Source organism: Leptonotus elevatus, chromosome 5, assembly GCF_054856555.1.
Source record: "Leptonotus elevatus isolate MCC_2025b chromosome 5, RoL_Lele_1.0, whole genome shotgun sequence".
NCBI classification, from domain to species: Eukaryota; Metazoa; Chordata; class Actinopteri; order Syngnathiformes; family Syngnathidae; genus Leptonotus; species Leptonotus elevatus.
Window position 1 is genome coordinate 12,748,823 of NC_141243.1, and position 13,678 is coordinate 12,762,500.

At 38.8% G+C, this 13,678-nt stretch overlaps 2 protein-coding genes across 5 annotated transcripts in view; one reads left to right on the forward strand and one right to left on the reverse strand.

The window, feature by feature from the left end:
• ccser1 (coiled-coil serine-rich protein 1) overlaps window positions 1-13,678 on the reverse strand; it is a 116,299-nt gene that overhangs the window by 67,291 nt on the left and 35,330 nt on the right. The window lies entirely within an intron of this gene.
• The window catches only part of LOC147173720 (uncharacterized), a 7,180-nt gene continuing 3,677 nt past the window's right edge, over window positions 10,176-13,678 (forward strand). The window contains exons 1-3 of the mRNA XM_086076170.1: window positions 10,176-12,676; window positions 12,768-12,930; window positions 13,321-13,381. Of these exons, the coding sequence (XP_085932296.1) occupies window positions 12,896-12,930; window positions 13,321-13,381 (96 nt within the window). The 5' untranslated portion in view covers window positions 10,176-12,676; window positions 12,768-12,895. The remainder of the gene's footprint in view (window positions 12,677-12,767; window positions 12,931-13,320; window positions 13,382-13,678) is intronic.

Genomic DNA, 13,678 nt, shown 5'->3' on the forward strand with positions numbered 1-13,678 from the left:
ACCATTTCTTGAAACAGCTGAAATTATATGGTGTGCACTACTTGGAAATGTTGATTTGGTGGTTGAACAGTTTGCTGCCAAAAGAAAAACAACAAGACATCTGCTCTGACTCAACTCCTCCAGGAAGCAACAAACAGCATAGAAATGGGAGCTCACAACAGCAATCCTTCACGTATTCCTGGTTCACTGTTCACAAATACACTAACTTGTGTTTTGTTGTTTTGTTTTTGTGAAACAAACCCCCAGCTGTTCGCTGAAACTCTCACCCATTTGCAGTTTTTGAGCTCTTTTTAAAACTCCCTAGGACGCCACAAGGTACTGCCAAAACACTGTTTTAACGGGAATTGGTGTCAAGGAAGTATGTTGACGCACCATTTTGACTGAGGCATGCTTTGTATGCCCAAGAAGAGACACATTCAGATTGCACCTGCTGTGAAGTGAGGGTGAGTCTCTACCGTATGTGCAAGATTATGTGCAGTTCTGTGTTAGAAATAAAATCATTTGTAAACCATTTATTCTCAAAGGAAAATGTTGTAAGATGAGTTTGAAATTATATGAAACAAACCCTTGATTTTTCTTCCTCAACATTTTCTTCAAGTCCAGCTCTCAGTCTATTAGGCTGCTTTTTGGAGAGCACAAGATAGCATCAATCCTTGTCACCTCTGCAGTCATCCTTTATCCTCTCTCGCTCCCGTGTGCTGTTCCCAACCATCTTTTCACACCGGTGTTGTGTTCTCCTTTGGCCCTTGTGTCTCATCAGCGGTTCCGCCGCGCCACTCTGACAGTCACGACACTCCACGGGCATTATCAGAGCCGACTAATGTGTCCTCCATGCAGCTCGTGAGGTGAGCACCTGAGGCGCCTTCTGCCTTGTGATGACAGGTGACCCTTGTCCCCACTACCCCCTTATTTTGTCCTTTTACATCTTGCTGAAACCGGTATAAGTGAGCATATCTACTTTTTCTGTCCTTCCGCTGCGCTCTGTTAGGTGGGAAGGTGTAAATGTGTGACATTTGATCAATCGTTCACCGTTCTCGTGTCAAGTGGAGCATTTCTGCTCAATAGGATCAGAGGCAATTGAGAATAGTCCAATGCTTTATTCCAGCCAGGCTTTGTCTTCCAGCCAGTGTTTTTAGCGGTGTGTTGTGTGTTTTTATCCATCTGGATAACCCATGATCAGTGGTTGAGACAAATCTACAGGGTGTAGTGCCTTTTTCTCTAGAATGCTTTGACAAACCTGATATTTCATAGTAGTCTGCAATGATTAAATCCTGTGCTGCATGCAGCAAGAAAGCAAACCCAGAGCTTCTTTTAGTTTTAGCAGACTACTTTCTGGGTCAATGAGGATGTTGAACAGATGGAGGGTGGCATTATGATTCTGGGGGGGACAATTCCATTAATGCCACAGCGAATCAAATGATGAAAATGACTTACTGTATCTGCACCTTTATCTAGATCAGAGGTGGGCAATCTCGGTCCTCGAGGGCCGGACGGAGTCCTGCAGGTTTTGGAGGTTTCTCACTTCCAACACAAGCTGATTCCAATCAACAGGATCGTTATCAGGCTTATGCAGAGCTTGCTGATGAGCTGATCATATACCAGCTGTGTTGGAGAAGGGCAACATGCAAAACCTGCAGGACTTCGGCCCTCAATGCCCACCTCTGATCTAGATCTTCAACAACATGTAATGGTTCGTCCTTCCTTCCACTGCCTCACTATCGTATGGTGTTCCACAGGGTTCTATTCTGGGGCCCCTTTTGTTTTCATTATACTTGATGGCCCTGGGTTTCATCTTAAGAAAACATTGGATTTCCTATCACTCCTTATGCGGATAACAAACATATCTATGTTCCGCTGAGCAAAAAGAACGCTTTCTCATTGAGGCCACTTTTACTATACGATTTTTTAACTACGTTAATATGATTGATGTGAAAAAGGCCATTAAAACAAACCCAATGCCTGTCTAAAACCAATCCACAGGAATAGAAACTAAGCCCTGTCAGGAACTATTTAATTTAAAAAAAAAGAAAAACACACAATTTACACCCCCCAAAAATGTTTATAATTGCTATATTAAAGCCGCACTTTGTAACAATTTGTCCCAAAATATATTTACAATAGCCTTTTTATGCGACTATTTATGACAGAAACATTAATAGTTAGATTAACATCTTAGCTGTTCATATTAGGAACTCCTGCAAGTATCTGCCCAATAGTTTAGAGAGGATTTCAGGTTCGAATTTCCTACCCTCTGTCTACGGATGTGACGTCATGTGTGCGTTGTGTATATGAAGAAGGAAAAATGCAGTTTCATTTTTCGGCCACAGATAGCAGTAGTGATTCAAAATTTTCTGCGTTAAGTAGCTTTAATAGCGTAAACTGTAATAATATAACACAAAGTATGATACCAAAACAGTGTAGTTGAAAGCTATTTCAAACTCTTCTTACAACATGATACTTAAAAATAAATTACTTAAAGACTAAAAAAATAAAAACACTAAATGCACTAGAAATGTGCATGGGCATACATGCATATGCAGCTAAGACTGTAATTACCACGCACACACAAAAAAAACAAAAGACTAAATTTTGCTCATCCCTGACATACAACAATCTTAATTCTCTGTGTCTACGACATACTTTCCTTAACATCAATTACTTTGTCAACATCTTGTAGCATCTCTGTTTCAGAAAGGGCAGAAAAATAGTGGGAACATTTCTGCTTATGCGGATGACAGTCAGATCTATGCCCCGCTGTGCAAAGAACATTTTCTCATTGAGGCCACTTTTACTATACGATCTGTCCTATTATTTACTCTTTTACTATGTCAAAATGATTGATGCAAAATAGGTCATTAAAACAAACCCAATGCCTGTCTCAGAACATTCCACAGGAATAGAAACCGAGCGTGTACAGTAAAAAAAATTATACCACCCAAAAATATTTGTAATTGCCTATATTAATAGTTTAAAGTAAACTGTGATAATAATACAAAGTATTACACCAAAACTGTGCAGTTTAAAACACCTAAAAATAAATTGATTATAATAATAACAATAATAATAATGCATCAGATTTATATAGCGCTTTTCTAGACAGACTATGCATAAAAAAAATGCAATAATAATAATAACAATAACATTAAATCTGCCAGAAGTGTGCATGGACATACATACATGCACCCAAAAAAAAGGCTTAATAGCTCATCCCCGACATAAAAAAATCTAAATTCTCTCAGTGTCTACAACATACTTCCTTAACATCAATTACTACTTTCCTGTTATCCAAGACTGTCAACATTTTGTCAGAAAGAGCAGAAAAATAGGCGAAAAGGTGAGTTTTTCAGCAAACAATTGAGGAACCGCGAATAGGTGGGCATTCACTGTATTGTATATACATTTAAAACGACAGTGGCGGTTGGGAGGGACGAAATAGAACATGCTTTTAGACTTTGAACTTAAGTGTGGAAAAATGTACTTAAATATTGTCGGGAGGGATTTCGGGACTGACTTCAATATGCGCTACCTGCAGACCTTTTCATTGTTATTACACATGGAAGATCCCAAAGAAGGCGTGTGCATGTGCATGCGTGCGTGTGTGCGTGCGTCCGTGTGCGTGTGTGTGTGTGTGAGTGAGATTAATGTTTCTCCAGCTTTGCCTGGTCATCCTTTTTTTCCTTTTGTCACCACAATAAATGTCCTCCCTCGCTTACCTTCTCCCATTTTCCACGCTCTTCTAAACAGTGGTCACCTTTTGTCTTTTCCGCACCTAAGCCTTGTCCCTTGCTCGTACATCCAGAGCCCCCCCCCCCCCACACACACACACACACACATCACCACCCACCCCACCGGTTCATTTCTCAACAGAAGTGATCCGTTTTCATCAAGGGTGAAAAAAGGCAATTATCTGTCTTTTATTACTTTTCATTATTTCACCGCTGGCAGTGGTTTATTACCTAGCCGTCGGTGGCGCATGCTAACGCACCTGTGCAGGCGATAAACAACGGTGCAAAAAGAGTAGCCACTGTACACAGACGCTGACAAAAATGTTGAGTTAGTGCGCCACAGGGAGAGAAATGATGACATGCAGCGTCAAATAAATTAAACGATACCAAGGTAATTTATCCACAGCATTAGTCTGTTCATAATATAAAGACAGCCTTGTTTAAATAACAGTCAAAGACACTTCAACACTGAGACACGGACAGAAAGGAAACCATTACATTTTCATGGCGAACGAGGGAAAACAATTATCGGACATGTGTATGCGTATATCATAGGTTTCCTCAAACAATTACCCGGGCCTTGATCGGGCTCGTTTGTCATCTCTCGCTTGTACCTGTCAAAACGCAGTCTGTTCATCTGCATGCGCCACCTGAGGCAAACGGCATTTTTACGCCGCCGTTAACTCATCAGGAGCATCTGTGACAATGACTGAGCGTCAGGCAAAGCTCCAGGCTGCAAAAGTCTAATGGCAAATTCCAGACTTCAAGACACAAAAATGGAGAGGGTATAAAATGAATGTCATATTGTAGGGCGAGCTTCTTAATTAACCTTGCCTCTTCCAAAACAAATGTTGTTCTTTGACAAAGTACCAAGTCATGTATTTACTTTTGTTTTTCTGAATTTCTAACCCCTGAAGGGGACATATTGTGGAAAGCTTAATTTCTAATGTCTTGTACACAAATAATTAGGTCTGTGGAGTTGCTGCCCACCAATCAAAAGTTTAAACAAAACAACCAAGTGCCATTTTTGTTAGCTGACTTTTTGTTAATTTGTTTTTGTAAAACAATGCGTCAGTGAGCGCATTTTTGTTCAGAATCTTGCTGGACTGTAACCATTACAGTGGGACTCATTTACATAATAGCGCCCATACACCAAGTTGTCTGCCTATGATGTCTCGTTTATATTCTACGTTATGACTTTGGGATCCACCCACATTCCAAATATGTATTTTAGATTGCTTGATGAACACATTTTTCATGAGTGTGAATGCCAGTCCAGGGTGTACCCCATCTTTAGCCCAAAGTAAGGTGGGATAGGCTCTAGATAACACACAATAAGCCCTTCATGTTTTACAAAAGGATTAAAAAAAAGAATGACACTGGAAGGTCAGTTAACCGCAAACTAAGCTAGCAATATCCAGTAGGACTGACCAAGATATACATTTTTAAATATATCTGAATGTCGACCAAGTCCACATCCTACATCTCCCGAGCATGAAGCAGATCTACACAGCATAGCGTTGGTAAAGATGCGAACTGCAGCGCGGGGTCTACTGAGGTGAAGACGAGTGGCGCTCTCAATTTAGCAGTTTGTTTATGTCCCAGCCTTCACCTGTGGTCATGGGCTTTGAGTAGCGCCCAGACCAATGAGATCACGGATGCAAGAAAGCGGGCTTCACCTCAAAGGGTGACTGAGCTTAGCCTCAGGAGCTCACAAATCACATTTTTTCGGGGGAGGGGGGTAGTATTCACTCACCACCTGAACGAAAAAGACAGTAAAACAAAATGAGACTGAATCGGTCAACGTTTTAAGATGGGTTGCTACTATGTATGAAATCCTCATTCAATTAGGTCAAAATAGAGTAATAATGCAATGACAAGCAGCTAACTTTTCGGGAATTCAAAAAGTATTTGCTCCTTCTCAAATTCTTTGTGAGTTTTTTTCTGTATAGATTCCCTCACTTTAACGTTTAAAGTGGAAATCAAGTCAAAAAATTTACAACAATATATTCTGTCTAAACACAGCATTTTGATTCATATTGTCCACCCGTATTTATCTATCCCGGAGGCGGCCATTTTGCCACTTGCTGACTTGCAGCGGCTAAGAGCAACCAATCATAGCTCACCTGTTTTTTTTAGGTTTGGTCATGTGCCGTTCACAAGCTCAGCCTTTAGGCACACATTTTCTAAAGCAATTCTGAAATTCTTAAGCACATGTCAAATGTGGTAAAACTGCGTAAATATATACTGTTCTGTATGGCACTGATGTGCAAATTGGACAGGAACTCTGGTTCTTGATCTCTGGTTTTAATGATACAAAACCAAAGTTCCCAGTTTTTTTCTGGACAAATATCAACATAATTATCTACCCTGCAGCAAAAAGACTGCAGCCTTGGGTCTGACACTTGGCTCTCGAGTTAGATCCACGTCATTTGAATATTCACACCACACATTATTGCTGACAGCTATTAGAGATAAATAGTCCTTCCGATCCTCAGATTTTTTTTTCTTTTTTTGAGTGGCCGCATAATTTCCTGTTCACAAGCGGTGAACACGAGCACCTGTCAGGAATAAAAGGCATGGCATGTAATTTATGCCACTGGGGATTTTTATCTAAACAACAGGCAGGCGCATGATAGTGATAAAAAAATAAAAAAAAGTGCCATGAGATCATGGAAATTGGCCTAATCATAAAACAACCACAAGTGATTAATCCTGCATGATGCAAGCTTTAGTTAAATCCGTTCCTTACCTCTAACAAGGAATTATTTTTATTCACTGGCGTGACTTTGTCTGCAACTTCCTGGTTGTCATTTTTTTATAGAATGACCAGAATGCTCCATTAAATATTTATGATAATCCTCACACGGTGTGACAATGCTGCCAAACCATATGACATTTTAACAAAAGTTGCTTATAACCACAGTCAAAGGAAGTAATGTCGAACTAAGTTTCATTAGGATTAGTTAGGACCTTAAACTAGTTTTCATTAGGCTCTTGATCTAGCAGCAAGTTAACATGAAATAGCAGCTTCTTCCATTTTTTTCGAAGGATTACAAAATGACCCTAAAATGGTCGCTTCAAAACAGTAAACTATCTTACTTTATTGGGTCTTGCTACGATTTTGCAGCTAAAAAAAGGTTCAAGCATTGGTGGAGGTCACTCCGGCTCAAGGTATGTGTAAACAACAACAATCTACTAATTGGGAAAGGGGTCATTTAGTTGGTGCCTAGTGATATCAGTTTAATTCATTCCGAGATCATGCTTGCAACTCATCGTTTCTTTTCCCATTCAATACGATTTCATTTTGTTTTTGTTGTTTTTTTACTTTACTTTGTAACTGAACTCTGGGGAGAATCGGGGCAGAGAAAATAGCGCTCGTCTTCTCTCTGCTCCTTTTCAATCATCATCGAAGAATATTGTTTTATATTGTCTTTCTTCTTTTACAAATGAATAAAATAAATGATTGAAATTAAAACATTGAAATTGACTTGCTTCCATAAAGTGTGTCCTTAAAATATTGAACTCATGTAATTTATTGAGATTACATTACTGGTTACGAGTAAATTTATTTTTAAAATAAGAAGTACCATAATTCTATCATGGTAATATAATTAGCTTTAAGGTGGTGAGATGGGCTACCGATGTTTACTTTTCCTATTCTAATGGCAGATAATTGAGCTTGAATCAGGTCATGTATTCTTCATCTGCCGTAATTGTTTTTTTTTTTTTAAACAAACAACAACAAAACTTGTGAAAACTAGTGGCAATATCTCACCATTCATCCAGGTTAAGAGAATCTCTAAAGGTGTAATTGTTCTAGCGCTTCAGTTGGACAGTGGACATTCCGACTGCATTAAGGAGGCTGTCGACTGACGCATGTCTACAAGAGACAATGTAGTTAATTGTTCGTCGCACTCGATACAAGACAGCATCCTACAGGCTGAAGTGAAGTTCACTCTCATTATCTGGAGAATTGATTTTCCCTGTGCCACGGCGGCACTGCCGAGTGGCCCGTCATTCTGTCCTCCACACACTCCCCCCCCCCCCTTTCTTTGTCAGAAAAGGAAATTGCAAAAATTACGAACTACTCCGGGAGAAAATAATGTCACAGTGTCTCATTTGGTGGTGAGATTAAGCGTCGTCTGTGCAGACTTAAGTCTCCAGGTTTACTCTTGTCTTCTTAAAGGCAGCAGTTCTGACAAATTTATCACCACTGAGCACTAAGCTAACAAAGGAGATGTCTTCCTTTGAATGTGAATGGATGGAGTTGAAATTAATTCAGTTAAACTTACAGAAAACTCTAGGGCACTGTTTTATCACTACAATATAAAACAGGGGGGGGAAGATAAAGAACATTCTGAACTAGTGATAACTTGGGATTTTAAAGGTAGGCATTATTTAGTATGTTTTATACAGTAATCTAAACAAATGGAATGATGTTTAACAGCAGACTAGGGTGGAATAATTTAAAAATAATAATAATTTTGATTTCAATTCACAATTTTCCTCAAATCAAGCTTCAGTGCAACTATATACAGCAACATATACAAACATGACAGAGCTACTATAATAATGCACAGACATTAGAAGTGAGGATTAGTTACTTAGCGGTGTGGATCAACACTATGTAGTGTGTAACTGCTGCCGATAGGCGCTAAGCTAACTTGCTCTGAAATGAGCAAGTTAGCTTCGAGCCTAGCATTAGTGAGCAGCCGGGAAAGCAGGAAGGAATGGGTGACACAACGTATGCATTTTAACCAGCTCGCAGCTGATTGGTTAGCATGAACTGTCCACGAGTAGCATGCCATGCTTGTGATTGGCGAACGCGGGAGTGAGAGAGGGGGGGGGGGGGGGGTAAAGAGGACTTAAGGAAACATGCAGCATTGACGATCACAAAATAGCATTGCTCGAGATCACGACTTTGATCTCAAAATAATAAATCATTCAGCCTTACAGCAGTTCACTTGAAAAGCAACACGGAGGACACATACTGGATATAAATAGTCGACACACCCCTGTTCAAATGCTACACTTTTGTGATTGAAAAAAAAGCAACACCAAGGTGACTCATTCAAAAATTTTATAATAACTAGGGGTGCACCGATTTATCGGCCCCGATTTCCTTAGTTTGGGGGGGGATCGGTGGTCGGCCGATCCCTTAAATATAAACCTATCTTTTCCACCAATTTAATCTCCCTCCTCAGAGGTCTGAAAAAGTCAGCCACTGTCCTCTTATGCTGGGATGACAAATAAGCTTTTCAATTTTATTTCAGAGAACTACTTAATTTGCAGTTAAAACAACACGTTTGTATTATTTCACAGATTTTGTTCAATGTTTTCCAATGAAATAAGATTGGAACTCTGATGGTGTATGCTGCTTGAAAAAAAACAAGATCGGAAAAAAACGGGATTGGCAGGTCAGACTTTTTAAAAGATCGGAGATTGGCCAGAAAATGTTGATCGATGCACGCCTAATAATAATCCACCATTAATGTGACCTACAATCTGCACTACTCCATTGAAGGGAAATTACATATTTTTAAGAAGGGAAGTAGGAATAAACAACTTAGACTGCACTTGCACAAGTGTGCACACCCTCTTATAACTGGGGATGTGATGAATTTGGCCTATGATTAACTCCAAAATAAGGTTCAACTGTTCTAGCAGGCTTTTCCTGACATGGTTTGCTTCCTCCCATCCTACCAATATTGACATTTAGAACTGCTCATAATTCCCTCCACGTTCACGATCAGAACATAACACATTTTCCCATGTGCATTTCGGGGATTTTTAAGGTTAGTGTGTTTTCGCCAAATGTGGCTGGGCTTAGTGGCTTTTTTTGTGCCTTGCCATCCTGCACCATAGTTCAGATATACAGGTATGAAGATGACAGGAGATTGGTGTCACGTGTTAACAGTGACACCAATTTGAACAGGAGTGAGTAAACATCTAGTTCTATATATCCATTGCACTTAATCAGGTAAAATCCGGATCCCGAATACCCACTCAAAAAGTTAAGGCTACACTAATTAGTCTCCTTGTACTGAGCATTTATATCAAATCGGCATGTAAATTAGAAGCTCATCACCATTAATACACCAAGGATCTTCTTAAACACCGTTTGGCCCTGATTGTAAAATTCGTATTTAGATGGAGATTTTTCCACAGGGGCTTTGGTAGCATTGCTAGCCAGAAAATGAAGCACAGGCATTGAATCAGCCACCTAAAATAGACTTGTGGTTTACCAGAGCAAAATGCTCCATGTGGTCGGATATCTTTAGGCATGGTGAAGCAGCATGTGCCTCTAATGTGTCCGTCCACGCGTAGTCTGGTATGCTCTCCTCCCAGCAACAGTACCGGTAAATAATTGTACTAAAAGGAGTGCTTAAGTACCTCATCATACCAGTTTTTTTTTTTCATGGAAACAAAATGTAGGAGTGTGTGTGTGTGTGTGTGTGTGTGTGTGTGTGTGTGTGTGTGTGTGTGTGTGTGTGTGTGTTTGCCTTTGTGTATTATGAGGACATGTCACCTGAATACACGCAACACTGCGAGGACATTTTGAATTATGAGGACACAGCCCATGTCCTCATAATTCATTCAATGCAGAAGTGCTTCTAGGGCTGTAGAAGGCTTAAATCCAAAGTTTTAGCCAATGTCCTTGTAAACCATAATTACATGAATTTGTGTATTTTTGTGTATTTGATGACGCCCCCTGTAGGAAGGTCCTCGTAATGCACCACTTCATGAATTATTCACACCAGTGTATATTTCACAGCATTTGATTGGCTGACCGTCACCTGTCCCCACAATTACGCACATGTCCCCATAATTCAGTTTTTTCTCAAAATGCTGTGTATTGTGAATGTTTGTCTGTAGACGCAGAGCCTTTTTTTTTTTTTGCAGCCACCAATTCCTAAGTATATAAATTAAATAATGAAATACACTATGACATTTAATTATATATTTCAGCATTTAATTCTTGCAGTGGTTGTTTATTTGAAAATATACAATGGTTAACAGCTGTTTATCACATCACTTTGAACAGCTGGAGGCAAAGACAGAGAAACTGTCAGTGCCGTATATTGATTCATCATTTAACATCCCACCCTGCCTTTACAATGTAACATCTTTCTGTACACCAGTGGCCAAATGTTTTGAGAATGACATTGATTTTCTAAAAATCTCCAGTGCTGACTTATTATTATTGTTTTTTTATGATGGCAATTTGCATGTACTCCAGAATGTTATAGTGATTAGATGAATTGCAAAGTCCCTATTTGCCATGAAAATTAAAGTAATTTCCTTTAGTGACCTTACAAACTTTAAGTGAAGAAGGCTTCAGGGCACCCAAGAAAATCCAGCAAATGCCAGGACTATCTCCCAAAGTTGATTCAGCTGCGGGATAAGGACATCACCACCAGTGTAGAGCTTGCTCAGGAATGGCAGTAAGCAGGTATGAGTGCATCTACACCCATGGTGAGGGAGTAAGACTTTTGGAGGATGGCCTGGTGTGACCAGTGAAAAGGGGATTCCATAAATACAGACCAAAATAAGAAAAAAAGAGTTGAAGTTATTTTCTCTGATTAACCCCCTTTCCAAATGTTTGGGGCATCCGGAAAAATGCTTGTCTGGAGAAGAAAAGGTGAGCGCTACCATCAGTCCTGCTTCATGCCAAAAGGAAAGCGTCATGTGACCATTCATTTGCAGGGTTGCTTCTCAGCCAAGGAATTGGGCTCGCTCACAATTTTGCCAAAAAACACATGCATCCATTACTAAAGTATAGTACTAAAACATCCTCGGACAGCAACTGTATGACAGCAGCAAGGTTATTTTATTTACTAAAGCAAAAAAACATTTTCGTTAATGAAAAAAAAAACCTTTTTAAAAAACTGAAACTGAAATCACATTTTATGATTACAAAATGATCTATAATTCTAGCAATAATATCCTTTGTTTTCGTCTGTGGTAATTCATTTAATATATGAGCCTTTGGGGTTCATTTTAAATGTGATCTATTTTTTTTTATTGACACTGTAAATCATAGAACAATAGCCACTCTTATCAACAAAGTTCATAATCCAACGACTGAACCAATTTGTTGATTTGAACGGGATTTATTATATTGCCCTGAGTACGGAAGTGACGTCATCTAGCAGCCCCGATAGAGAACCGCCCCCGGCTCTATTTACTTCACGAGATGTGATGGCGTGTAGCTGTGCTAATGAGGTAGGTTTGAAGCTCGAATTTTTCCTGTTGTTGTTGGTCGCTTGTGTACATTGCTCCCTCTTTCGCGAAAATGATTTATAATGCAAGTCCAGTGTAAGTGCAGCTAAGCTTACGTTAGCATACCTAACCATCTGTTGATTATGATGGATGCAGCTAATTATTTAGAATTGCTACGCTTCTGTTAGCGACGGTTAGCATAGCAGAGCTAACCGTCTGTTGAGTAAGATGAATGCTAATTGCAATTTTTAAGAGGAAAGCAATAACAGACTGGTTTTTGATGTGAAAATATACAATGGCTTAGTATTACCAGTACAGTATAAATGAAGTATTGGTAAATTGCTGCATTTGTGTTTACTTAAATTTGTTCTTTCAATAGAAATATTTCAGTAAAGTCTGTTAGTGTTCATTACATTTAATTTATGCAAATATTTAGCAGAGCTGTGCTATCCACTGTATTTTATTTTCGTTGGCACATTTACTGCACACTGCACAGGCTATTATGGTACACTGAAAGTCAACTTCAAGACATTTGCACCAAGTTACCTATCAAACTGATTGAAACTCATTTTTTTCTATAGCTTTAGATCATTATCTTCAGTGAGACATGTCAGTCATGAGGCCACAGAGGGCAAAAGTTAAACCCAAAGAAGAGGTAGCATACTTTTCATCCTTAGGTAAAGACAAGAATGGCTTCACCATAAAATATATTAATTAATTCAAAGGTGAGTATTGGTAAAATATTCTTTAGTATGGGTCTAGTTTTCATTATTGTTATAATGAAATATTTCTGTTGTATCCTTTTTTCTTTGTAAGGTCGAGGAGTGTTCAGTTCCTGCTCCTTTCAGAAGAGAGACTTTCCTACTGAATATCGAGGAGAAGTTCTAAGCAAACAGGAACGTGAAAACAGGCTGAGAGTGTATCATGATGCCCGGAAGGTTTTCATGTTTGAATTTCGCTACAATGGAAAAACACTATGGTATGTTTATATGGTGTGTTGTCACACTTAATTTTGTTTTTTTGGGGGGATATCGTGCAAGGTTTGACAAAACATAAAAGATTAATTAAAACTCAAAAGCAAAAGTACATTCTTTTCTCAATATAATTTTTTTATTTTTTTATTTCATTTTTTACAATATTGTGACTTGTTTTTTTATTTTACTTTTACAGTTATCGTGAGTATCGCTAACCTCACAATATCATGTTAATTATCATATCGTGATTTCTTATGACATTTGGATATTGTGTCATACATGTGACATACTAGAATTACTGGTCGCACATTCATGATTACATGAAATTATATTATAGCAGTCTAGTCTTAGTAAGAATTTAATTGTATTGGTATTTTTCTATTCATCTGCCCCAGGTTTCCACTGAAGCACAACCTGATGAAGACACAGCTATCAGACTGCGCCAAAGTTGACCAGGTAACTAGATTTCTTTTTGAATGTTGTTGAAATCAGTTTTCCGAAGCAAGACATTAGTGGAGGGTGGAGATACTAGGGCTGCACAATATGTGGAAAATATGTGTATTGCAAAGACGTGCAACAAATGAATATTGGATTAATTGTATACTTTAGTCTGAGGCTAAGCGATATGGCCAAAAAATAAAATAAAAAGTATTTTAAACCAACCATCCAGCATTCTGCCACCACTTGTACAAAATTACAACTCACAATAACATCTGGATGTAACAGAACATAACAACATCTTTTAATAATCCA